This window comes from Myotis daubentonii, chromosome 5, assembly GCF_963259705.1.
Source record: "Myotis daubentonii chromosome 5, mMyoDau2.1, whole genome shotgun sequence".
Taxonomy (NCBI): domain Eukaryota; kingdom Metazoa; phylum Chordata; class Mammalia; order Chiroptera; family Vespertilionidae; genus Myotis; species Myotis daubentonii.
Genome location: NC_081844.1, coordinates 73546896 through 73570829, shown reverse-complemented (window position 1 = coordinate 73570829; position 23934 = coordinate 73546896). Strand labels below are relative to the sequence as shown.

At 38.7% G+C, this 23934-nt stretch overlaps 1 protein-coding gene and 1 non-coding gene across 8 annotated transcripts in view; both read left to right on the top strand.

Moving 5' to 3' along the window:
• Positions 1 to 23934, top strand: part of NSD1 (nuclear receptor binding SET domain protein 1) — a 155850-nt gene that overhangs the window by 38701 nt on the left and 93215 nt on the right. For all 7 annotated transcript variants that reach the window (XM_059698196.1, XM_059698200.1, XM_059698197.1 and 4 more), the window contains 3 exons: positions 9823 to 9958; positions 12339 to 12511; positions 15785 to 18347. In XM_059698196.1, the coding sequence (XP_059554179.1) occupies positions 9823 to 9958; positions 12339 to 12511; positions 15785 to 18347 (2872 nt within the window). The remainder of the gene's footprint in view (positions 1 to 9822; positions 9959 to 12338; positions 12512 to 15784; positions 18348 to 23934) is intronic.
• On the top strand, positions 14978 to 15084 carry LOC132236206 (U6 spliceosomal RNA). The gene has a single exon (XR_009453173.1). It is a non-coding gene; the product is annotated as a U6 spliceosomal RNA (small nuclear RNA).

Below are 23934 nucleotides of genomic sequence, written 5' to 3'. Positions count from 1 at the left end.
AACTTGTTCAATAATAAATTCTAGATGTTTCTTCCCAAAACCTTTATAGTGTAGTCTTCTCTTATATATGTTCCAAGACCCCTCATGGATGCCTGAAACCACAGATAACGGATAGTTTTTACTGTATATACCTATGATAAAGTTAACATAAATTAGGCACAGTAAGAGATTATCAACAGTAGCTAGTAAAGTCCTGGCCAGTGTGGCTCAGTTTGTTGGATATCCTGAGGGCCTGCAGGAAGTTGGCCGGTGGGGGGAGGGACCGTGGGAGGTTGACCAGCTGCGTGAGGTTGGCTGTGGAAGTGCACTGACCTCCTGGGGGCAGCTCCTGTGTTGAGTGTCTGCTCCCTAGTGCTCAGTGCACATCATAGTGACCTGTCATTTGGTCGCTTAGGCTTTTATATATATATTGATATATATATAGAATCTGTAATAAAAGTTATGTGAATGGGGTCTCTCAAAATACCTTATTGTACTGCACCCACCTTTCCTGTGATGATATGCGATGATAAAATGCCCACATGTAGAGACAAAGTTTGATGAATGACTTAGGCATTGTGACAGTGATAGGCTACTACCTTCCTTCTGTTGATATGTAACAAGCACTTTCCGGCTTCTCTATGGCATATTCGAATTATAAGCATCACTACTCTTGTGTTTTGGGGCCATTGCTAAATAAAGTAAGGGTTACTTGAACACAAGCACTGCAATATCTTGACCCTTGATCTGGTAACCAAGAGGGCTACTAAGTGACTACTGGGCAGGTAGCATGTATAGCATGGGTATGATGGACAAAGGGATGATTCATGTCCTGGGTGGATTGGGACTGGGTGGGGTCTGTTTGAGATTTTATCATATTACTCAGAACAGTATGCATTTTAAAACTTACGAATTATTTATTTCTGGAATTTTCCATTTAATATTTCAGACCTCTGTTAACAGAGGGCAACTGAAACTGTGGAAGGGAAACCCCAGATAATGGAGTACTGCTTTATTTTTAATAAATGGCAACTCCATCTTTCTCATATTTAAGGCATCAACCCTTAGAGTGAGCCTTGAGTTCTCTCTTTCTGTAGCACCCATATCCACTCCATTAGTACACTTCATTGGTTCTTTCTTTTTTTTTTTTTTTAATTAAATCTTTATTGTTCAGATTATTACATTTGTTCCTCTTTTTTTCCCCCCCATAACTCCCCTCCTCCCAGTTCCTACCCCACCCTCCGCCCTCACTCCCCACCCACTGTCCTCATCCATAGGTGCATGATTTTTGTCCAGTCTCTTCCCGCATCTCCCACACCCCTTTCCCCCACAAGAATAGTCAGTCCATTCCCTTTCTATGTCCCTGATTCTGTTATACTCACCAGTTCATTCTGTTCATCAGATTATTTATTCACTTGATTCTTAGATTCACTTGTTGATAGATGCATATTTGTTGTTCATAATTTGTATCTTTACCTTTTTCTTCCTCTTCCTCTTCTTAAAGGATACCTTTCAGCATTTCATATAATCCTGGTTTGGTGGTGATGAGCTCCTTTAGCTTTTCCTTATCTGTGAAGCTCTTTATCTGACCTTCAATTCTGAATGATAGCTTTGCTGGATAAAGTAATCTTGGTTGTAGGTTCTTGGTATTCATCACTTTGAATATTTCTTGCCATTCCCTTCTGGCCTGCAAAGTTTCTGTTGAGAAATCAGCTGACAGTCGTATGGGTATTCCCTTGTAGGTAACTGAGTTTCTTTCTCTTGCTATTTTTAAGATTCTCTCTTTGTCTTTTGCTCTTGGCATTTTAATTATGATGTGTCTCGGTGTGGTCCTCTTTGGATTCCTTTTGTTTGGGGTTCTCCGCACTTCTTGAACCTGTAAGTCCATTTCTTTCACCAGGTGGGGGAAGTTTTCTGCCATTATTTCTTCAAATAGGTTTTCAATATCTTGGTCTCTCTCATCTTCTGGCACCCCTATAATTCTGATGTTGGTACGCTTGAAGCTGTCCCAGAGGCTCCTTACACTATCCTCGCATTTTTGGATTCTTTTTTCATTTTGCTTTTCCGGTTGGGTGTTTTTTGCTTCCTCGCATTTCAAATCAATGACTTGTTTCTTGCGCTCCTCTGGTCTGCTGTCGGGAGTCTGTATAATATTCGTTGTTTCAGTCCATGTATGCTTAATTTCTAGTTGGTTCCCCAACATAACATCGAGGGTCTCATTAGTTTTCTTGTAGATCTCATTAAGTTTATTGGCGGCTTCTAAACAGTTCTTGAGAGACCTTAAAAGTGTGGTTCTGAACTCTATATCTTCCATTGACAATTTTGTCCTGTTTCTTTGTCTCTGCATTTTGTTATGCTTCCTTGGTGCACCCCCTAGTGGTCTTTGTGTGCAGTCTTATAGTTAAACCTTGATTGTTGTAGCTAATCCCAGGGAGGGTCTGACCTCCAGGCCAAGTGGCTATGAGATTCAGCTGTGTCAGCGGTGAGAGAACTTCTGTCCTCTAGGGAGGTGCTAATCTAGCCCTTGCCTGAGGCTATCCGGCAAATGCCCCTGTGCAGGGCTTGGGCAGGGCGGGTCGCACAGGATCAACAGGGTGGGCCGGAGAGAGCAGTTATGGCGGCTCTCAGTCCTGTCCCCAGGGGCTCTGCCTCTCTGAGTCCCCGCACCCGCTGCAAAGCTCCGAGAGAAAGCTGCACTCGCTCTGACCGAAGCCAGACAGTCCCGTTTGAGTCTGGGTCCCTAAAGACTCGCCTGTATCTGGAGCTCAGAGTCTGCGACTCCCTCCCGATTGAAAACGCCAACCGCGCACTCCGCACCTCAGAATTTGACTTCAGCACTGCGCCTCCTCTGAGTGTCCGTATGCGTTTCTCTTTCCTCCTAGTTGTAGGACTTCCACTCAGCCAGCGTTCCTGTGGTTCTGGGTGATGTCCCTTCCGTCTTTTAGTTTTACTTTTGAAGTAGTTGTTCAAAGCAGCAAATTCCGGCGTTAACCTATGCCGCCATCTTGGTTCTCTCTGGTTCTTTCTATTTCTCGCCCCCACTGCCAATTGCAGATTGGTTCACATAACTGTTATATCTCACCTGAATTATTGCAGTAACCTTCTAAGTAGGTCTCTGTGCTTCCATCTCAACTTTCTAAGGCTGTTTTCAGGATGGCATTCAGAATGGTCCTTTTAAAACATCAACCCTTCAAAGATGTCTATCTTACTCAGAGTAAAATGGCATAATAAGGCATATGTCTTCCTCTCTGTGGATCATTTATCTGACTTCATTTCTTCCTGTTCTCTCATTTGCTTACTCTGTTTTAGCCACATTGACTTTATTTTTTGTTTGTTTTTTGTTTTTTATTGCTTAAAATATTACAAAGAGTAGTACATATGTCTCCTTTTTTTCCCCCCCGTGACCTTCCCCCAGCCTCCCCTACCCCCTAGTGTCTTGTGTCCATTGGTTATGCTTATATGCATGCATACAAGTCCTTCTTCGGTTGATCTCTTACCCGCCCCTCCCCCAACCCTCCCCACCCTTCCCGCTGTAGTTTGACAGTCTGTTCGATGCTGCTCTGCCTCTATCTATTTTTGTTCATCAGTTTATAATGATCTTTATTATCCATAAATGAGTGAGATCATGTGGTATTTTTCTTTCATTGACTGGCTTATTTCACTTAGCATAATGCTCTCCAGTTCCATCCATGCTGTTGCAAATGGTAAGAATTCCTTCTTTTTTACAGCAGCATAGTATTCCATTGTGAAGATGTACCACAGTTTTCTAATCCATTCATCTGCTGATGGGCACTTAGGCTGTTTCCAAATCTTAGCTATGGTAAATTGTGCTGCTATGAATATAGGGATGCATATATCCTTTCTGATTGGTGTTTCTGTTTTCTTGGGATATATTCCTAGAAGTGGTATTACTGGGTCAAATGGAAGTTCGATTTTTAATTTTTTGAGGAAATGCCATACTGTTTTCCACAGTGGCTGCACCAGTCTGCATTCTCACCAGCAGTGAAGGAGGGTTCCTTTTTCTCCCCATCCTCTCCAGTACTTATCGTTTGTTGATGATAGCCATTCTGACAGGTGTGAGATGGTACCTCGTTGTTTTGATTTGCATCTCTCGGATGATTAGTGACTTTGCGCATGTTTTTATATGACTCGGCTTTCTGAATGTCCTCTTTTGAAAAGTGTCTACTTAGGTCCATTGCCCATTTTTTGATTGGATTGTTTATCTTCCTTTTGTTAAGTTGTATGAGTTCCCTGTAAATGTTGGAGATTAAACCCTTATCGGTGATAACATTGACAAATATGTTCTCCCATGCAGTGGGCTTTCTTGTTGTTTTGTGATGGTTTCTTTAGCTGTGCAGAAGCTTTTTATTTTGATGTAGTCCCATTTGTTTATTTTCTCTTTAATTTCCAATGCCTTAGGAACTGTCTCCGTGAAGAAATTGCTTCGGCATATGTCTGAGATTTTGTTGCCTTTGGATTCCTCTATTATTTTTATGGTTTCCTGTCTTACATTTAAGTCCTGTATCCATTTTGAGTTTATTTTTGTGTATGGTGTAAGTTGGTGGTCTAGTTTCATTTTTTTGCATGTATCTGTCCAATTTTCCCAACACCATTTATTGAAGAGACTGTCTTGATTCCATTGTATGTTCTTGCCTCCTTTGTCAAATATTAATTGAGCACATTGGTTTGGGTCGATTTCTGGGTTCTCTATTCTATTCCATTGATCTATATGTCTGTTCTTGTGCCAGTACCAGGCAGTTTTGAGAACAGAGCCACATTAACTTTCTTGCTGCTCTTTGAAAAATGCTGGAGTATATGTTCCTTCCTCATGATCTTTTATCATTCAGTTAAAAATATTTTCTAATGTTTATTACGATTTAGTCTTTGACCTAAAGATTACTTAACAATGTACTTGTTCATTTCCTAACACAGACATATTCTAGTCATATTTTTTGTAATTAGCCACTAACTTAATTACATATGGACGGTTAATATGTTCCAAATGATTCCAGTCCTTTCAAATTGGTTGAGAGTAGTAAGTACTTTATGGCCCAGTACATGGTAAATATTTAAAATATATCCTGTGCTTGGAAAAAGTGTATATTCCACAATGGGAGTGTAGGAATTTATTCATTAGGGCAAGTTTGTTATTCATGATGCTGAAAATTTTAAACCCTTAGTGATTTTCTTTTTTTGCTTATTTTGTTAACTACTGAGAGGTTTATTTCCACTATAATTATAATTTATTTTTTCTTAATAGTTCTGACAATTTTTGCTTTCAATATTTTGAAGCTATGTTATTAGAGGTATAACACTCACTTTAAAAAGTATCTTTCTGGTTAAATGAACTATTATTTCGTCCCCTTTAGCAACTGTAGTTGCTACCATGTGCTATTTGTCTATTTGCCTTGTTTATTTTTCTTATTCCTCTTCTCTGCCTTTTTTTTTTTTTTTTTTTTTTTTACTGATTTTTAGAGAGAGAGGAAGGGAGAGGGGGAGAAAAAGAGAAACCTCTGTGTGAGAGTGGGACATCTATCCACAGCCTCTAGCATGTCTCCCTCTGGGGATCAAGCCCGAAACCAGGCATGTGTCCTGACCAGAAATCGAACCAGCAACCTTTTGGTGCATGGGATGATGCCCAGCCAGCGGAGCCACAGCACCTAGTGCTTCCCAGTCTTCTTTGGGACTGAAAATTTTTTCATTGTTCCTTTTATGTCACCCCCCAACCCCCATACAAGTTTGGAAGTTATATATTTGGTTTTTGTTATTTAGAGGTTACCCCCCAAATTACAAGAGGCCTCCCCAACTTTTCAGTATTTAAAATTCCCATTACCTTCTTTCCTGATAATACATAGAGTTTAAAGCACTTCATTTCTCTCTAATAATATGTAATCTTTAAGAACACTTTAATCTCATTACCCCTTTTCAAAATGGAGTATTGTTGTAAATCTTAATTCATTTTTTTTAAACTTCATTAGACGTTGTTTTAAACAGTCACTGTTCATTTTGTACATTTATCTCTTCTTCTTTTTTTTTTTCATGTCTCAGACCTGAGATTATTTCTTTTGTTTGAAGTGTTTTAGAATTTTGGAACTGGAAGAGGATCTGCTCTTCCCTGTTTTGGTTTGACTGAAATTGTATTTAGTTCTTTTTTTAAAAAAAAAAAAATATATATATATATTTAAAATTGATTTTTAGAAAGGGAGAGAGGAAGAGAGTGACAGAGAGAAACATCAATGTGAGAGTGAAACATCAATTGGCTGCCTCCTGCTCGCCCCCTACTGGGTATCCAGCCTACAACTAGGGCTGTGCCCTGCTCAGAGAATGGAAGTGGCAACCTTTTGGTGTAGAGGATGATGCCCAACCAGCTAAACCACACAGGCCAAGCTTTAGTGTGGTTTAGTGTCCTTCTTGAAAGATGTTTTGGCCGGGCAAAGATTTCTAGATTACCAGGTGTTTTCTTATGACATATTGCTAATATCATTCCATGCTGTCTTTCAGACTCCCATTGTTGCTGGTAAGGTCAGTGTTTGGGAATTATCAATCTCCTGCCTTTTAAGAGTAATGTATCGTCTTTCCTCTAGTTGTGTTGAAAGATTTTCTTTCTTTTTGTGGGGAGAAGAGGGGCTGTTTGGTTTTGTTTGTAATATTTTGTTGTGTATAGGTGTAGATTTCTGTTTGTTTATTCTCAGGATTTGCTAAACCAGTGGATTAGTTCTGGTGAATTCTTAGCCAATTTCTGCTATTATTTCCCATAAGCCTATTTTTTCTCTCTAGTCTTCCTGTTATTCCCCAAGTATTTTGGGATCAGGAATTCATCCTTACATCTCTTGTTGAGCTTTGTGAGTTTAACGAGAGTTATTTGGGAGTCTTTCTTCCTAAGGTGAAATTTTCGAGCTCTTCTGAAGAAAAGAGTTATATTTCTTTTTTACCCCCTTGTTCTTATTCTGTTTTCATGTTCGGAGACGTCTCTTTGGTTCAGAATTCTTGCCTATCTTTAACTTTTTATGTATTAAGGTCAGTTGGATTTTGGGGGGGCAGGGGGTGGAACCCGCAGCCTGGGCACGTATCCTTACCATGAATCAAACCTTCCACCTTTCCGTGTATGGGGTAATGCTCCAACCGAGCCACACCGGCCTGGGCTGGATGTTAACTTTTTGTTGTTATAAATAATTGCCTGAAATATCCTTCTATAATCTTTTACTTGTTTGGATTATTTTCTTTGGGTGAGAATATTAAGGGTGGAATTAATAGTTATTTCATTTTGATGGTTTGTGGTAGAGCAGGTGTGTCTTTCCTGATTTTATGGGAGACTGAAACGGAATTAATTGGTTTGTTTAAGGTGACATAATTTATGATGAAGTCAGAGGACAAAACTCATTACTACTATGCCTGGTTGTGTGATTCTGGCTTCTTACTTTACCTGATAACACTCATGTTCATTCTCCACTACCTATTGAAGGCATTTGTTTTATAGTTATACTTCCTGATAGTATAATTACTTAATTAGTAGGGGAAGACAGAACTAACATCACGTCATAGATTGATTATGGCTGGATTGGTCATAAAGCATGTAATAATAATGGAGTTTTATTGTTATTGGTTAACAAGGTAGGTAGTGGTTAAGAGTTTGGGATCCAGAGCTGGACGGCCCAGCTTTGAATTCTGGCTCTGCCACTTACTAAATCATTCACTACTACATGACTAAAGGTATATAGTAAAATAAGAGTAATAACATAGTATCTTACTTAAGAGGATTAAAGGGGAATCTGTGCTTGGCACATAGCAATAACCAAGTAAATGTTAGTTTATTTAAAGTACAGTGGAACCTCGTTTCTCAAACTTAATTCATTCCAGAAGGCTGTTTAAGAAGTGATTTATTCGAAAACCGAATCATTTTTCCTCATTAGAAATAATGTAAATTGAATTAATCCATTCCAAATCCCCCAATGATTCTGTTTTTATATATAGGACATGTCTAATATACTGTTTATAAATAAACATTTCTTCTCTTAAATGTATCAAACCACCCCCTACTATCCTTAAATGAATTTTTCACATATCACTGCCTCGGAAATGCTATCACCAGTAACTGCTTTTTGTTTATACAATCAACAACAGTTTTTCTACCTATTCAATTGCATGTGATTCTTGTTATGTGAGCACTTTCACACCCTTAGCACATTAGCAGTCTTGATGGCCTCTTTATGTTTTAAAATTGTGCTAATTGAGGATTTCCGCCAGCAACAAAAGCATTCTCTCCTTTGTTGCCTGAGAGACTTTTGTCATGTTGGGGTATCAGCTTGAAAGGTCAAAAACCCAAGTTTTGCTCCACCACATTTTTTTCTGTGAACAGCTAGGTCGAGAACTGAATTGTTTTGAGATGTTTAAGGACCGAGGTTTCATTAGAATTTAGGACTTGGAATAAACAAGCAAATTTCATATTTAGCAATAATTGACAAAGAAATTAATTGACCACAAATGAAATTATGTCAAAAAATTTTGGGAAACTCATTCAAATTGTAGTTTTCTGTAGAGGCAAATAAATATTTGTTTTTCCACCTGTCTTGGTATCTTGGTTTTAAAGTTCCAAAGCCATCTAGCCTTGAAGTCATGTTTTTTTTTCCCTGATAACTTGCAAATGGATAACAGGCAAAAACGTCCTGTTGGGCTTTTAAATCTTTATATAATAAGATGTAGTTTGTCTCATTTCCTAGTAACTATATACATGAAGAAATTAAAAAAAAAAAAAAGAAGAAATAATCACAGTATTTTCAGTAAGAGCTTTCTGTGAGATTTAACTTAGTTCTGTGTGAATAGAGTCTTAAAAAGCAGATGGTAACTTATACATCATTAAATTGAGCCCAGTTGTTTGATATCCTTCAACCTCAGACATTATTATTTTTATTTGAATTATATTAATTCACTCAGCTTACTCTTTTTGAATACTTAATCTGTGCCAGGTGGATAGTGTTTTTAGCATTAAGGAGGGAAGACTGAGTCTGAGGGAAGGAAGGTAGGAGATTTGTACTGTTTATTAGGTGTTAAAGGCATGGATATGGATTTAGATCAGAAATGGAGGCATTTGGATTGCAGATCAATTAGATACTATTTTTGGAGAAAAGATTAACTCATGGTCTCTGCATTGGACAAGTCCAAAGGAGCTTGATTGATGCACATTGTATTCTGCAAGAATGTTGTCCTTTGGAGCTGTGTAGTGCACTGTTCTGGATGCAGCCTCTCCTGCATGTCCTGGGACATAACCAAGTCAGTTGTATTGACGTTGCTGGAATCTAGCCTGTACCTTTCAGGATCATTTCTTTTGTTCATTATTGTTCATTAATAAGTAGGATGTTTGTTTGTTTGGGAAGGATGTAGACTATCACCTTCAGAAGGGACCACAGGCTACTCCCCAGCCTAGTTTTATTGAGATATAATTGACAAATAACATTGTACTGGGATCACAGTCTCTTGATATTGTTACAGTTTCTTTTTATAATTTTCTCTCTTTTTCCTCCCTGATGTGTTGTGATCCAAAGACTAGGGCAAAGATAATTTTTTCCTTGGTATGTTTCTGTTTATTTTAGTTTTTAGTTCTTTATAAATTAAAATAGCTGATTTATTTTCCCAGAATATTGGTAGATTACTTATATAAAACAAATACAAGTTAAGATTTACTACTGTATAAAGGGCTATGTTATGAACAATTAAGACAAAGCATTTTAGTTGTAATTATTGTTAAGCTCGAGTGTTTTCATCTAGAATTTTTGGGCATTGCTTTCTTAGAAGGCTAATGGGAAAAAGTTTGATTCTTATTGATGCCTATGTTTTGTCTGTCTAAAGTGTCAACCCAAGAAAAAGTCAACACCACTGAAGTATGAAGTTGGAGATCTCATCTGGGCAAAATTCAAGAGACGCCCATGGTGGCCCTGCAGGATTTGTTCTGATCCGTTGATTAACACACACTCAAAAATGAAAGGTAATATTTGCAATTGATTTCACATGATAAAAACCAGTTTGGAATTATAAACTCGCAGATCCCTTTAGTATAACCCAACTTTGGTTGCCGTTAGCAATAATCCATTTTTACCTTTGAGCATTTCATGTATGGATTGTTATTAATTTATTTTTCCTTTTTGGATTTTTTATATGTTTGTTTTATTTTACTCTGTAATTTAAACTTTTTCAATTATTCTATCTGTAGGTGGCAGGAAAATGTCAGGCTTATTACCTAAAGTTTACATTGTCTAGAATCCTTTTCAGTATATTTGTTTTTCTACTTTAATCTTCAGTTTTTGTATTGTGTGTTTTCTTTTTGGTTAAAGCTAAAACAGTTAAAAAATGAGTATAAGTTATAAATTATTTCAAATTTTAAAATCTTGATTTAGAATATTACCATTCATTACTGTTATATTGCTTATTCTGTTGAATCTCAGATGATTTATCACTAAAATGCTATAAGATAGGAGCTGAAAATTGATCTTGCTCCCTCTTTTTTCTTAAGATGGTTTATGATTTTATTATAGTTTTAATATATATATTTTAGTTTTTGAATAGGTTATATATGCACAAGATTCAAGAAATCATCATATTTCCTCCTTTTCTCTGATCTGTTCCGTTCTTTTAAAAAAATATTTCTTTTATTTATTTATTAATATATTTTTTTTTTATTTCAGAGAGGAAGGGAGAAGGAGAGAGAGAGAAACATCAATGATGAGAGAGAATCATTGATTGGCTGCCTCCTGCACGCCCCCGACTGGGGAATCGAGCCTGCAACCTGGGCATGTGCCCCTGACCAGAACTGAACCTGGGACCCTTCAGTCCATAGGCCAACGCTCTATCCACTGAGCCAAACCAGCTGGGGTTGATCTGTTCCATTCTTTACCCTTTCTTTCAAACCAATTGTTATGAACGGTTCTATAAATCTACATATATATTCTCATATCCCTACCCTTTTAATTTTAACATAAAAGTTGCATATTGTATGTTTGTTCTATAGTAACTTTTTTTTTACTTCTTGGAGTTTTCCCCTATTAGTGCATTAAAACTTCCTTCTTTTTTTCCTTTTTATAGCTGCATAGTTCTTCCACTTTTTGAATATGCTGTACTTTAGGTAACCAATTCCCCTGTTGATAATATTAATTTGTTTCTTTTTTTTTTTTAAAAAAAAATATATTTTATTGATTTTTTACAGAGAGGAAGGGAGAGAGAGATAGAGAGCTAGAAACATCGATGAGAGAGAAACATCGATTAGCTGCCTCCTGCACATCTCCTACTGGGGATGTGCCCGCAACCCAGGTACATGCCCTTGACCGGAATCGAACCCGGGACCTTTCAGTCCGCAGGCCGACGCTCTATCCACTGAGCCAAACCGGTTTCGGCTATTAATTTGTTTCTAATCTTGTGTTGTAAAGATAATATACATACATACATGTGTATACATACATGTGTTTGTGTGTACCCACAAGTAATGCTGTAAAGAATTACTGTGTGTGTTTCATATATACATGTTTATTTATCTGTAGGATGATTTACCAAAAGTGGGATTGGTTGATTTGATTTTATATATTGAATATTGATTATTGAGTTGCCCAAAGACCTTTATAGTTCAGTGTTTTTTAAAAAAATGGTATCTTGCCCTGGCCGTGTGGTTCGTTTGGTTGGAGTGTTGTCCCATACTCCTAAGAGGTTGCAGGTTTTATCCCCCATTCCTGGTTGGGGCATGTAGGGGAGGTGGCCGATGAATGTTTCTCTCTTTCTCTCTTTCTCTCTTTCTCTCTTTCTCTCTTTCTCTCTCTCTCTCTCTCTCTCTCTCTCTCTCTCTCTCTCTCTCTCTCTCTCTCTCTCCCTCCCTCCCTCCCTCCCTCCCTTTCTCTCTCTCTCTCTCATTAATAAAAACATATCCTCAGGTGAGAATTTAAAAAAAAGGTATCTAGCCCGGCTGGCCAGCCGGTGTCGGTCAGTGGTTGAGTGTTGACCTATGAACCAGAAGGTCATGGTTAGATTTTAGTTGGGGTACCTGCCCGGATTTTGGGCTCTATCCACAGTCGGAAGTGTGTAGGAGGCAGCTGATCGATGATTCTCTGTCATTGATGTTTCTATTTCTCCCTTTCAGTTCCTCTCTCTGAAATCAGTAAAAACGTATTAAAGAATTTTTTCCCCCTTCTATCTGACCTACGTCAGAGTTTATTGTCCTGAAGGTTTTTTAGCTTACTGATTTTTTGGGGGGGGTCTTCCTTGGTGACAGAGGCTTCTTTGGTGTCAGAGGCTTCTTTGGCGACAGTGGTGTGAGTGTGGATGTTACCTTGATGAACAGTCATCTTCTTAAAGTAATGACACTGTTTTTTATCCTTATCTAGTTTCGAACCGGAGACCTTATCGACAGTACTATGTGGAGGCTTTTGGAGACCCTTCTGAGAGAGCCTGGGTGGCTGGAAAAGCAATTGTCATGTTCGAAGGCAGACATCAGTTTGAAGAGCTACCTGTCCTTAGGAGAAGAGGGAAGCAAAAAGAAAAAGGATATAGGCATAAGGTAAAAAACAAAATAAAACACACACATACATGAAAGAACAAAAGCCTCTCAAATTATCTTCTGGAGGGTAGGCAAAGAGGAAGCAAGGAAAAAGTATTCTATTTTTGAAATATAAGTTTATTCCCTTTGGTAGATGGATATTTGTGAGAAAATAGGTAGAAAGCAAGGTTTTTTTTTTGCAGGGATGAGATGGGGCTAGCCTTCCAAATATTTATACTCAATTTTTAAAAAAATATATTTTATTGATTTTTAACAGAGAGGAAGGGAGAGGGATAGGGAGTTAGAAACATCGATGAGAGAGAAACATTGATCAGCCGCCTCCTGCACACTCCCCACTGGGGATATGCCTGCAACCAAGGTACATGCCCTTGACCGGAATCGAACCTGGGATCCTTGAGTCCGCAGGCCGATGCTCTATCCACTGAGCCAAACCGGCCAGGGCTATACTCAATTTTTTGAGAAATTATTCCAGTTAATTTTTGCCATGTCACTTAGATGTGACAGTACAAAATGACAAAACCAATCTTCTTTGGTTATATCTTATGTAAAAAGAAACTGATCATCAAAATGAAATTCTTCTTACTCTCTAGATTAATTATTTCTTTTAAAAATGAGAATGATAGAAAAAAAGGGGAAAGGTAAAGCTTTAAACATTTTTGTTTTGTTTGTTTTGGTTTTTGTGTTCAGTTATTAGTGCTTAAGATTGTAGTTTCATACCTGGTTATGTTTGTTTGTTTTTTGTTAATCCCCACCCAAGGATATTTTTTTCCATTCATTTTTAGAGAGATTGGAAGGAAGGGAGGGAAAGAGAGACAGAAACATCAATGTGAGAGAGACACATTGATTGATTTATCCCTAATTCCTGATCAGGGCATGTAGGGGAGGCGGCCAATGAATGTTTCCCCCACGTGCCCCAACCAGGGCTGGAAATCGAACCTGCAACGCTGGTATATGCCCTGGATCTGGAATCAAACCTGCATCACTTTGGTATGCAGGCCAACGCTCTAACCATTGGGCAACAACGGCCAGGCTATACCTGGTTATGTTTCTCTTTGCTTGTTTGTTAATCCTCACTTGAGGATTTTTTTTAATTGATTTTTAGAGAGAGTGGAAGGGAAGGAAGGAGGGAGGGAGGGAGAGAGAGAGAGAGAGAGAGAGAGAGAGAAATCAATTGGTTGCCTCCCAAACATTCCCTGACCAGGGCCAGGGATCAAACCCACAACCCAGGTATGTGCCCTTGGCTGGGAATCGAACTTGAGAGTCTTCGAAATCATGACTAGGATAATTTAGAATCGATATGCAGTCCCTGCTATTTTTAATTTGAGTTCTTTTTATTAAAAAAATTTTTGGAATCCTCACCCGAGGATATTTTTCCATTGATTTTTAGAGAGAGCAGAAGTCGGGGGGCGGGGAGAGGAGAGTGAGAAACATCGATGTGGAGACATCGACGGGTTGCTTCCTGCATGCCCCTTGACTAGGATTGAGCTCACAACCGAGGTATGTACCCTTGACCTTGACCAGGAATTGAATCTGCGACCCCTTGGTCTACGGGCCAACACTCTAACCACTGAGCAAAATCAGCCAGGGTGAGTTCTTTTTAAAAATATTTTTATTGGGTTTTAGAGTGAGATAGAGGAATCGAAAGAGAGAGCAAAACATTGATCTGTTGCCTCCTGCATGCCCCTTACCAGGAATTGAGCCCACAACCCGGGCATGTGCCATGACCAGGAATCCAACCAGCAACCTTTTGGTGCATGGGTCGATGCCCTACCAACTGTAGCAAAGTCAGTCAGGGCTAATTTGTGTTCTTTGAGGACTAGTGTCTCCAACTCAAAAACTAGTGTAATCATACGTTCTTGTACAACTATTGTGTGGATTAGAAGTAATTATAAATATTTAATATGGCATAAGGTTGATGCTCTAAAACAGTGGTCGCCAACCTTTCAGACCTTATGGACCACCAGTTGGCTACTGCTGCTTGAATAAAACAACTAGCATTTGCTGCTGTTAGGATTAAGGAGGTTAATAAGTATATCCTTTCTAATACTTTGGGTGGTTGTCGGTCAGATGGTGTCAAGAGTTTTTGTGCCAAGCCTTTAGCTGTGTAGATTAAACAACTCCCTTTTCTGAGGAGTTCATTAGGTCTTTCAGGTTCTGGAGAATTTATTTACTCTGGTCACACGTCTGACAATTAATAGGTATGTGTTTGCTTGTAAAATAAACCAGATGATCAGTTTAGTGCTTTATAAGAGGAGGCTACCTATATAGTGACCTGATTTTTACATGCTCAGCAGAACATCCCTTTCACAAGTATTAAAGTAATTTGTGAACACTAAGTGATGGTTAGAACCATGACTAATATCTATTTTATGAAGCCAAGGAGAGAAAAAAGGGTCTGGAAAGTTGGGTATATTTCATAGAGTCTTAATGTCCTCATACTGTAAGGAATCAAGAAAAGAATATGTCGTGCTTGCTTCGGCAGCACATATACTAAAATTGGAATGATACAGAGAAGATTAGCATGGCCCCTGCGCAAGGATGACACACAAATTCGTGAATCGTTCCATAAAAAAAAAAAAAGAAAGAAAAGATCATGTGTTATTTGTTATACCCAGGGTGTTTTGGTGTCTCTGGATGACATCATTAAGTCCATGAGACTGCTTGGTTATAATCCAGATTGTATGTAACATGTATAGAAGAAACTTGATTAGCTAAGGACCTACTGATAACCAGAGGTCCAAATTTCAGGTGTCCTAGGACAGGTCTGACCCACTTACTTTTCCTGTTCTTGTTTTTTCATATTTATCTTCTTTATTTAGCCTTTTATTCTCTCTTTTATGCAGCTGAGCAAATGCTTGGCTTCCATAAGTCAGGAAGAAAATATATCGTTATTTAGGTGTCGAGGGGTAAGTAGGAAGGGTCTGGTTATTTCCTGATTTGATAATGTGATGTTAATTAGTAATGTAATGTTGTAGTCCAACTTATGGTCCACTCTTCTGTGCTTACAAAGGCAGGGAGAATGGATAAAGGTTTATGAGATCAACCTTTCCTCTAATGATAGATCTTAGTGGTAAAGTAGTGTTGAGGAATCTCCATTAATTAAGCTCTGGGTGAGCTGTAAGAGCTCACTACCTAACCGGTCCCATAAAAGGGCCTTGAAGAAGTGCAATAAGACTCTGAAAAATTGATTTGTGAAGTGTTCATTGAACATCTCCCTATTTCCTTCTCCCATTTCTTTGATAAGTAATAACCTTTTTCTCCTTTAAATTTAAGGTTCCTCAGAAAATTTTGAGTAAATGGGAAGCCAGTGTTGGTCTTGCTGAACAGTATGATGTTCCCAAAGGGTCAAAGAACCGAAAATGTGTCAGCAGTTCAATCAAATTGGACAGTGAAGAGGATATGCCATTTGAGGACTGTACAAATGATCCTGAATCAGAACATGACCTGTTGCTTAATGGCTGCTTGAAATCTCTGGCTTTTGACTCTGAACATTCTGCAGATGAGAAGGAAAAGCCTTGTGCTAAGTCTCGAGTCAGAAAGAGCACTGATAATCCAAAAAGGACTTGTGTGAAAAAGGGCCACATGCAGTTTGAAACAAATAAGGAAGAACGGAGGGGAAAGATTCCAGAGAACCTTGGCATAAACTTTATTTCTGGGGATGTATCTGACAAGCAGGCCTCTAATGAACTTTCCAGGATAGCAAACAGCCTCACAGGGGCCAGCACTGCCCCAGGAAGTTTTCTGTTTTCTTCTTGTGCAAAAAACCCTGCAAAGAAAGAATTTGAGACTTCAAATTGTGACTCTTTACTGGGCTTGTCTGAGGGTGCCTTGATTTCTAAACGTTCTGCGGAGAAGAAGAAACTTCAACGAGGTCTGGTGTGTAGTTCAAAGGTACAGCTCTGCTATATTAAAGCAGGTGATGAAGAAAAACGAAGTGATTCCATTAGTATTTGTACCACTTCTGATGATGGAAGCAGTGATCTGGATCCCATAGATCACAGTTCAGAGTCTGATAACAGTGTCCTTGAAATTACAGATGCTTTTGATAGAACAGAGAATATGTTGTCCTTGCAGAAAAATGAAAAGGTAAAGTATTCCAGGTATCCTGCCACAAACACTAAGGTAAAAGCAAAGCAGAAGTCCCTCATTACTAGCTCACTTACAGACCACTTAACAGATTGTACTAAGACAGCAGAGTCTGGAACTGAGACATCTCAGGTTAACCTCTCTGATTTTAAAGTGTCCACTCTTGTCCACAAACCCCAAATGGATTTTAGAAATGATGGTTTCTCTACAAAATTCAACACCCCATCAAGCATTTGCAGTGAGACCTCACTAATAAAGGGTGGGGCTACAAATCAAACTCTGTTACACTCGAAAAGCAAACAGCCCAAGATCCGAAGTATAAAGTGCAAACATAAAGAAAATCCAGTTGTAGAACCTCCAGTTACAAATGAAGACTGCAGTTTGAAATGCTGTTCTTCTGATACCAAAGGTTCTCCTTTGGCCAGCATTTCCAAAAGTGGGAAAGGGGATGGGCTAAAACTACTGAGCAACATGCATGAGAAAACCAGAGATTCGAATGACATAGAAACAGCAGTGGTGAAGCACGTTCTGTCTGAGTTGAAGGAACTCTCTTATAGATCCTTAAGTGAAGATGTCAGTGAATCTGGAACATCAAAGCCATCAAAACCATTACTTTTTTCTTCTTCCTCTAGTCAGAATCATATACCTATTGAACCAGACTATAAATTCAGTACCTTGCTAATGATGTTGAAAGATATGCATGATAGTAAGACCAAGGAGCAACGGTTAATGACTGCTCAAAACTTGGTCTCCTATCGGAGCCCTGGTCTTGGAGACTGTTCTACCAGTAGTCCTCTAGGGACTTCTAAGGTCTTAGTTTCAGGAGCCTCCAATCATAATTCAGAAAAAAATGGAGATGGCACTCAGGATTCAGTCTATCCTAGCCCCAGTGGGGGTGACTCTGCACTGTCTGGGGAGTTGTCTGCCTCCCTACCTGGCTTAGTGTCTGACCGAAGAGACCTCCCTGCTTCTGGCAAGAGTCGTTCAAACTGTGTTACTAGACGCAACTGTGGGCGATCAAAGCCATCCAAATTGCAAGATGGTTTTTCAGGTCAGATGGGAAAGAACACAGCGAACCATAAAGCCTTAAAGACAGAGCGCAAAAGAAAATTGAACCGGGTTCCAGCTGTGATTCCAGAGGCTGCACTGCCAGGAGACAGACAGAATGCAGCCTCAGAGAATGGCTCCTTGGGAGGTGGAGCACAAGACCCTGCTAAAGAAGAACCCCTTCAATTAATGAGCCATTTAACAAGTGAAGACAGTGCCCATTTTTCTGATGTTCATTTTGACAACAAAGTCAACCAGTCTGAGCCTGATAAAACGGAAAAAGGCTCCATCTTTGAAAACAGAAAAGGTCCAGAGCTGGACTCTGAAATGAACAGTGAAAATGATGAACCCAATGGTGTTAATCAAGTAGTACCTAAAAAGCGGTGGCAGCGTTTAAACCAAAGGCGCACTAAACCTCGTAAGCGCACTAACCGATTTAGGGAGAAAGAAAACTCTGAGGGTTCCTTTGGGGTCTCGCTTTCTGCTGACCCTGTAAAGAAGGGGGGTGAGTTCCCAGAGCATAGACCTTCTCCTTCAACAAACATATTGGAGGATGTGCTGACAGATCCAAATCACACCGGCCACTTAGATTCAGTTGGGCCACTGCTGAATGTTTGCGATAAATCCAGTGCCAACACTGAGGAGATGGAAAAGGAGCCAAGAATTCCCACTTTGACTCCCCAGCCTGAGCTTCCTGAACCAGGTAAGAATTCCTGACTGTCATAGAATGGGATTAGAAGAAGTGACATGATCTCCTCTGAAGTTCTTAATGGAAAGGCTAAGTGTAAATTGGGAGGGAAGGATTATCACTTGAAGAAAGGGCTTACTGCAGACAAGTTTGAGTTTTGAGGATCAGCCTTACATATACTTTCACAAATTATGCTTTATTAGAAGCTCTATTTTTTCCCCCTCTTGTTTTTAGTAAGCTTCAGAACATTTTGTTGTGTTTTCTACTTTTAAATCTGTGAACTTTTTCGGTTTCAATCTGGTATTGCACGTAATTGAGAAGCTCTGAGCTGAGTTAAGTTCAATTGTTAGTTTACAGAAATCAAATAGATTTTATTTAATGTTAAGCGTCCTTTGACCACAACTTAAGGTAGGCTCACCTGTTAGATACATAAAAGGAACATGTTGCTTTGAAAAAATGGAAATGGCCCTGGTCAGTTTGGCTCAGTGGTTAGAGTGTCAGCCCTTAGACTAAAGGGTCCTGGGATTCGATTCCTGGTCAAGAGCATGTACCTGGGTTGTGCTTGTGTGGGAGGCAACCAATCGATGTGTCTTTCTTACATCGTTTTTGTTTTTTTATATATTTTTATTGATTTCAGAGAGGAAGGGAGAAGGAGATAGATAGAAATATCAATGATGAGAGTGAATCATTGATTGGCTGCCTCCTACACACCCCCTACTGGGGATCGAGCCTGCAACCTAGGCGTATGCCCATGACCAGAATGGAACCCGGACTCTTCAGTCCACAGGCTGACACTCTATCCACTGAGCTAAGGCAGCTAGGGCTCACATTGATGTTTTTTTTTTTATCTTCCCCTCCCCTCCTTCCATTCTGTCTGAAAATCAATGGAAAAAATATCCTCAGGTGAGTTGTTGTTGTTGTTTTTTTTAATGAAATATGGAAATATTCTAAGGCTCTAGATGGCTTATATCATTTCTGGAATGAGATTTTAAAATGAAGTGCCACGGTATCCTAGCTTAGCAGCAGAAGGAATGTAAGTCTTTCAATATATTAATAAATACATTGTAGTTATTGAGGATACAACTAATTTCTCAGATTTGTTTATTAGACTAAATTCTGTTTTCAAACAGCTTTATTGAGATACAATTTATAAAGTATAAAATTCATCTATTTTAAGTTTATACTTGGTGTTTTTTAGTATATTCACAGACCAGTGTGACCACCAACATATCAATTTTGGAACATTTGCATCACCCCAGAAAGAAACCTTGTACCCTTTTTCAGTCTGCCTTTTATTTCTCCCCAGTCTGTAGATTTGCCTATTCTGTACCTCTTGTATAAACGGTATCATACAATATGTGGTATTTTTGTGTTTGGTTCTTTTGCTTAGCATGTATCAATGCTTCATTTTTAATATTGTAAAAAAAAAACACCACATAAATGTACCCTCTGAACAAGTTTAAAGTGTACATTATAGCATTAAATATGTGCACATGGTTGTACAACAGATCTCTAGAACTTTTTCATGCATATCTGAAACTCGATACCTATTGAACAATAGCTTTCCATTTCCTCCTTTGACCAGTCCCAGCAACCACCATTCTGTTTTTGTTTCTATGAATTTGATTGCTATAGATACCTCATGTGTCTTTTTGTTGTTGTTGTTAATCCTCACCCGAGGATATTTTTCCATTGATATTTATGTCTGTATGTATGTATGTATTTATTTTTCTTCATTGATTTTTAGAGAGAGTGAAAAGGAGGGGGAAAGACAGAGAGAAACATTGATGTGAGAGGCACATTGATTAGTTGCTTCCCCGCATGCACCCCAACCAGGGCCAGGGATCAAGCTGCAACTTGTATATGCCCTTTACTGGAATTGAACCTGTGACCCTTCAGTCCACAGGCTGACACTCTACCCCCTGAGCCAAACCACCTAGGGCTACCTCATGTAAATGGAGTTGTAATATGTCTTTTTCTGATTGGGTTATTTCATTTAGTGTAGTGTCCTCAAGGTTCATCCACATAACAGGATTTCCCCTTCTTTTTTTTCAAAGTAGGGTTTACAGTTGTGAGTATGCAAAACACAGTTTATTTTTTATTATTAATTAGTCTCTTATTTCCTATATGAACCAAACCTACTTTTTTTGTACGTTTTTTTTGTTGTTAATCCTAACCTGAGGATATTTCTTCCATTGAATTTTGAGAGAGAGACATCGATATGAGGGATACATTGACTCTCATACGCACTCAGCCAGGGCAGGGGATGGAACCTGCAATCCAGGCATGTGCCCTTGACTGGAAATTGAACCCTTTGGTGGGCCAGCTGACGTTCTAACAGTGAACAACACTGGCCAGGGTGTATTTTGAATTCTTTTAGATATATACCCAGAAGTGGTATTGTTGAATCATATGAAAATTCTCTTTATTAATTGTTTTCAGGAATCTTTATACTTTTATTCCAGTGGCTTCAACAGTGCTCAAGGGTTCTCATCTCTCCACCTCCTTGCCAACAGTTGTTATTTTATTTTTGTAACAGGTGTAAGGTGATATCGCATTTTGGTTTTGATTTACAGTTCCTGATGATTAGTAATGCTGAGCATTTTTCATAATGCTTTTGGGCTATTTGTATACCTTCTTTGAAGAAACATCTATTCGCCCAGCCAGTGTGGCTCAGTGGTTGAGCATTGACCTATGAGCCATGAGATTACAGCTTGATTCCTGGTCAGGGCACACGCCCAGGTTGCGAGCTCCATTCCCAGTAGGGCGCATGCAGGAGGCAGCCTACTGATGTTTCTCTCTCATCATTGATGTTTCTAGCCCTCTCGCCTTCTCCCTTCCTCTCTGAAATAAGTAAAAACATTTAAAAAAACAAACAAATATAAAAATGGGCAAAGAACTCAAGTAGATGCTTCTTTTCTTTTTCCCCTCCAAATATATTTTTATTCTTCAACTAGAGGCCCAGTGCACAAAATTCATGCAAGAGTAGGCCTTCCCCCAGCTGCCAGCACCAGCTTCCCTCTGGCACCAGGGACTCAGGCTTCCCTCCAGCCACCAGCAGGCACCCAGGCCCTGGGCTTCCCTCGCAGCGCTGGCTTTGTCCGGAAGGTTGTCTGGTCTAATTAGCATATTATGCTTTTATTATTATAGCTAGATGATGAGAGAGAAACATCAGTTGGCTGCTTTCTGCACGCCCGTTACTGGGAATTGATAATTTGGCTATACATGTAAGGGTTTATTTCTGGTTTCTCTATTCTGTTCCATTGATTTCTGTGTCTGATCTTGATGGTAAGCTCATATTGCTTTGATTACTGTAGCTTTATAAGATGTTTTGAAAACAGAATTGTGAAGCTTCCATTGTTATTCTTCATTATCAAGATTATTTTGGTTATTCAGGATCCTTTGAGATTCTGTGTTAATTTTAGGATGGATTTTTTTCTATTTCTGTAAAAAATGCCATTGGAATTTTTATAAGGATAGCAGTGAATTTAAAGATTGATTTTGGGTAGTATGGGCATATTGATGCTATGAAGTCTTCCAGTCCATGAACATAGGATGTCTTTCCATTTATTTGTGTCTTTAATTTCAGCAATGTTTTGTAGTTTTCAAAGTGTTGAATTTTGTAAAGCCTTTTCTGCATCAGTTGAGATGATCATGTGACTTTCTTCATTCTGTTAATATGTTGTATTGCATCTATTCATTTTTGTATATTGAATTGTCTTTCCATCCAGGGATGAATCCTACTTGGTCACGATGTATAATCCATTTACTTATTTATTTATTTAAAATATTTTCTTATTGATTTTTTAGAGAGAGAGGAAGGGAGAGGGAGAGAGAAAAACATTGATGTGAGAGTGAAACACCTCCTGTACCCCCACCAGGAATTCAGACCGCAACCCAGGCATGTGCACTGACCTGGAATCAACCGGCAACCCAACCTCCTGGTGCACAGAATGACACCCACCCAACTGAGCCACATAGGCCAGGCCAAAATCCTTTTAGTGTGCTGCTGTTGGATTCAGTTTGCTAGTATTTGTTAAAGATTTTTTGCATCAATGTTTATAAGGGATAAGACTTTTTTCCTTCTTTTCTTGTAGTTAATTTAACTAAAAGATTGTCAGTTTCTTCTTTAGAGAAAAAGATATCAGTTTTGTTGATACTTTTTTTATTCTCTATTTTGTTTATTTTTACTCTAATATTTATAACTTCTTTCCTTTTGCTAACACTGGATTTAGTTTGTTCTTTTTCTCATTCTTAGGGGTATAAAATTAGGTTGTTGATTTGGTATCTTTCTTTTTTCTTAATGTAGGCACTTTCTGCTATGAACTTTCTTCTTAGTATTTCTTTGCTGCATCCAATAAATTTGGCATATTGTGTTTTTATTTTCATTTGTCTCAAGATATTTTTAAATTTTTAATGGAATTTCTTCTCAGACCCATTGGATGTTTAAGAGTGCATTGTTTTCCACATGCCTGAATTTTCCAGTTTTCCAACTGCCATTGATTTCTAGTTTCATTCCATTGTGATTGGAAAAGATGCTTGGTATGATTTCAGTCTTCTGAAATTGTCTGTTAATTTCAGGTGGTCTCTAATGATGCTCAAGTTCTCTGTTTTCATATTAATCTTCTGTTTGATAATTCTATTAATTACTGAAAGCCTGGTAATATACTATACTATTATTTTCCTGTCAGTTCTATCAGTGTTTGCTTCATATATTTTGGTGCTCTGATGTTCTGTACCTATATATTTATAATTATTTCCTAAAATATGTTTAAAACTGTTTATTTTCCTAGTGAATTGACTTTTTTATCATTATATAATGATCCTATTTATGTCTAGTTATAGTTTTGAGTCAGGTCTATTTTGCCTAGGTCGGGCCACCTCTGCTCTCATTTGTGTAAATCTTTTTTTATCCTTTCATCTTCAGTCTATGTGTGTTTATATCTAAGATGATAAATCTTGTAGAGAGGATATAGTTGCATTGTATTTTTTAATCCAGATTTTCAAATTAAATAAGTTTTACATTTAAAAAATATATCTTTTTTAATTTCAGAGAGGAAAGAAAAGGGAGAGAGAGATAGAAACATCAATGATGAGAGAGAATCATTGATTGGCTGCCTCCTGCATGCATCCCAGTGGGGATTGAGCCCACAACCCCGGCATATGCCCTTGACCGGAATTGAACCTGGACCCCTCAGTGTGCAGGTCAATGCTCTATCCACTGAGCCAAACTGGCTAGGGCAAGTTTTACATTTTTTGATTTACAGTTGACATTTAATATTATATTATTTTCAAGTTTATAGCATAGTGGTTAGACATTTATATAACTTACTAGAGGCCCAGTGCACGAAATTCATACACTGGTAGCGTCCCTAGAGGCTAGCGGCTGCCGGCTGGGTACTCCCTCTCTTCTCCTGGCCACTTGCCACTGCCGTCGGCTGGGGCTTCCCTCCAGGCCCCGCCCCCTGGTCGAACTCCCAGACAACTTCCAGACAACTCCCGGTCAAGGGAACAATTTGCATACTCTGCTTTTATTATATAGGATGAGGTGGTCCCTCGGGTAAGTCTACTACCCCCCACCCCCAGCAACCTACGTAGTTCT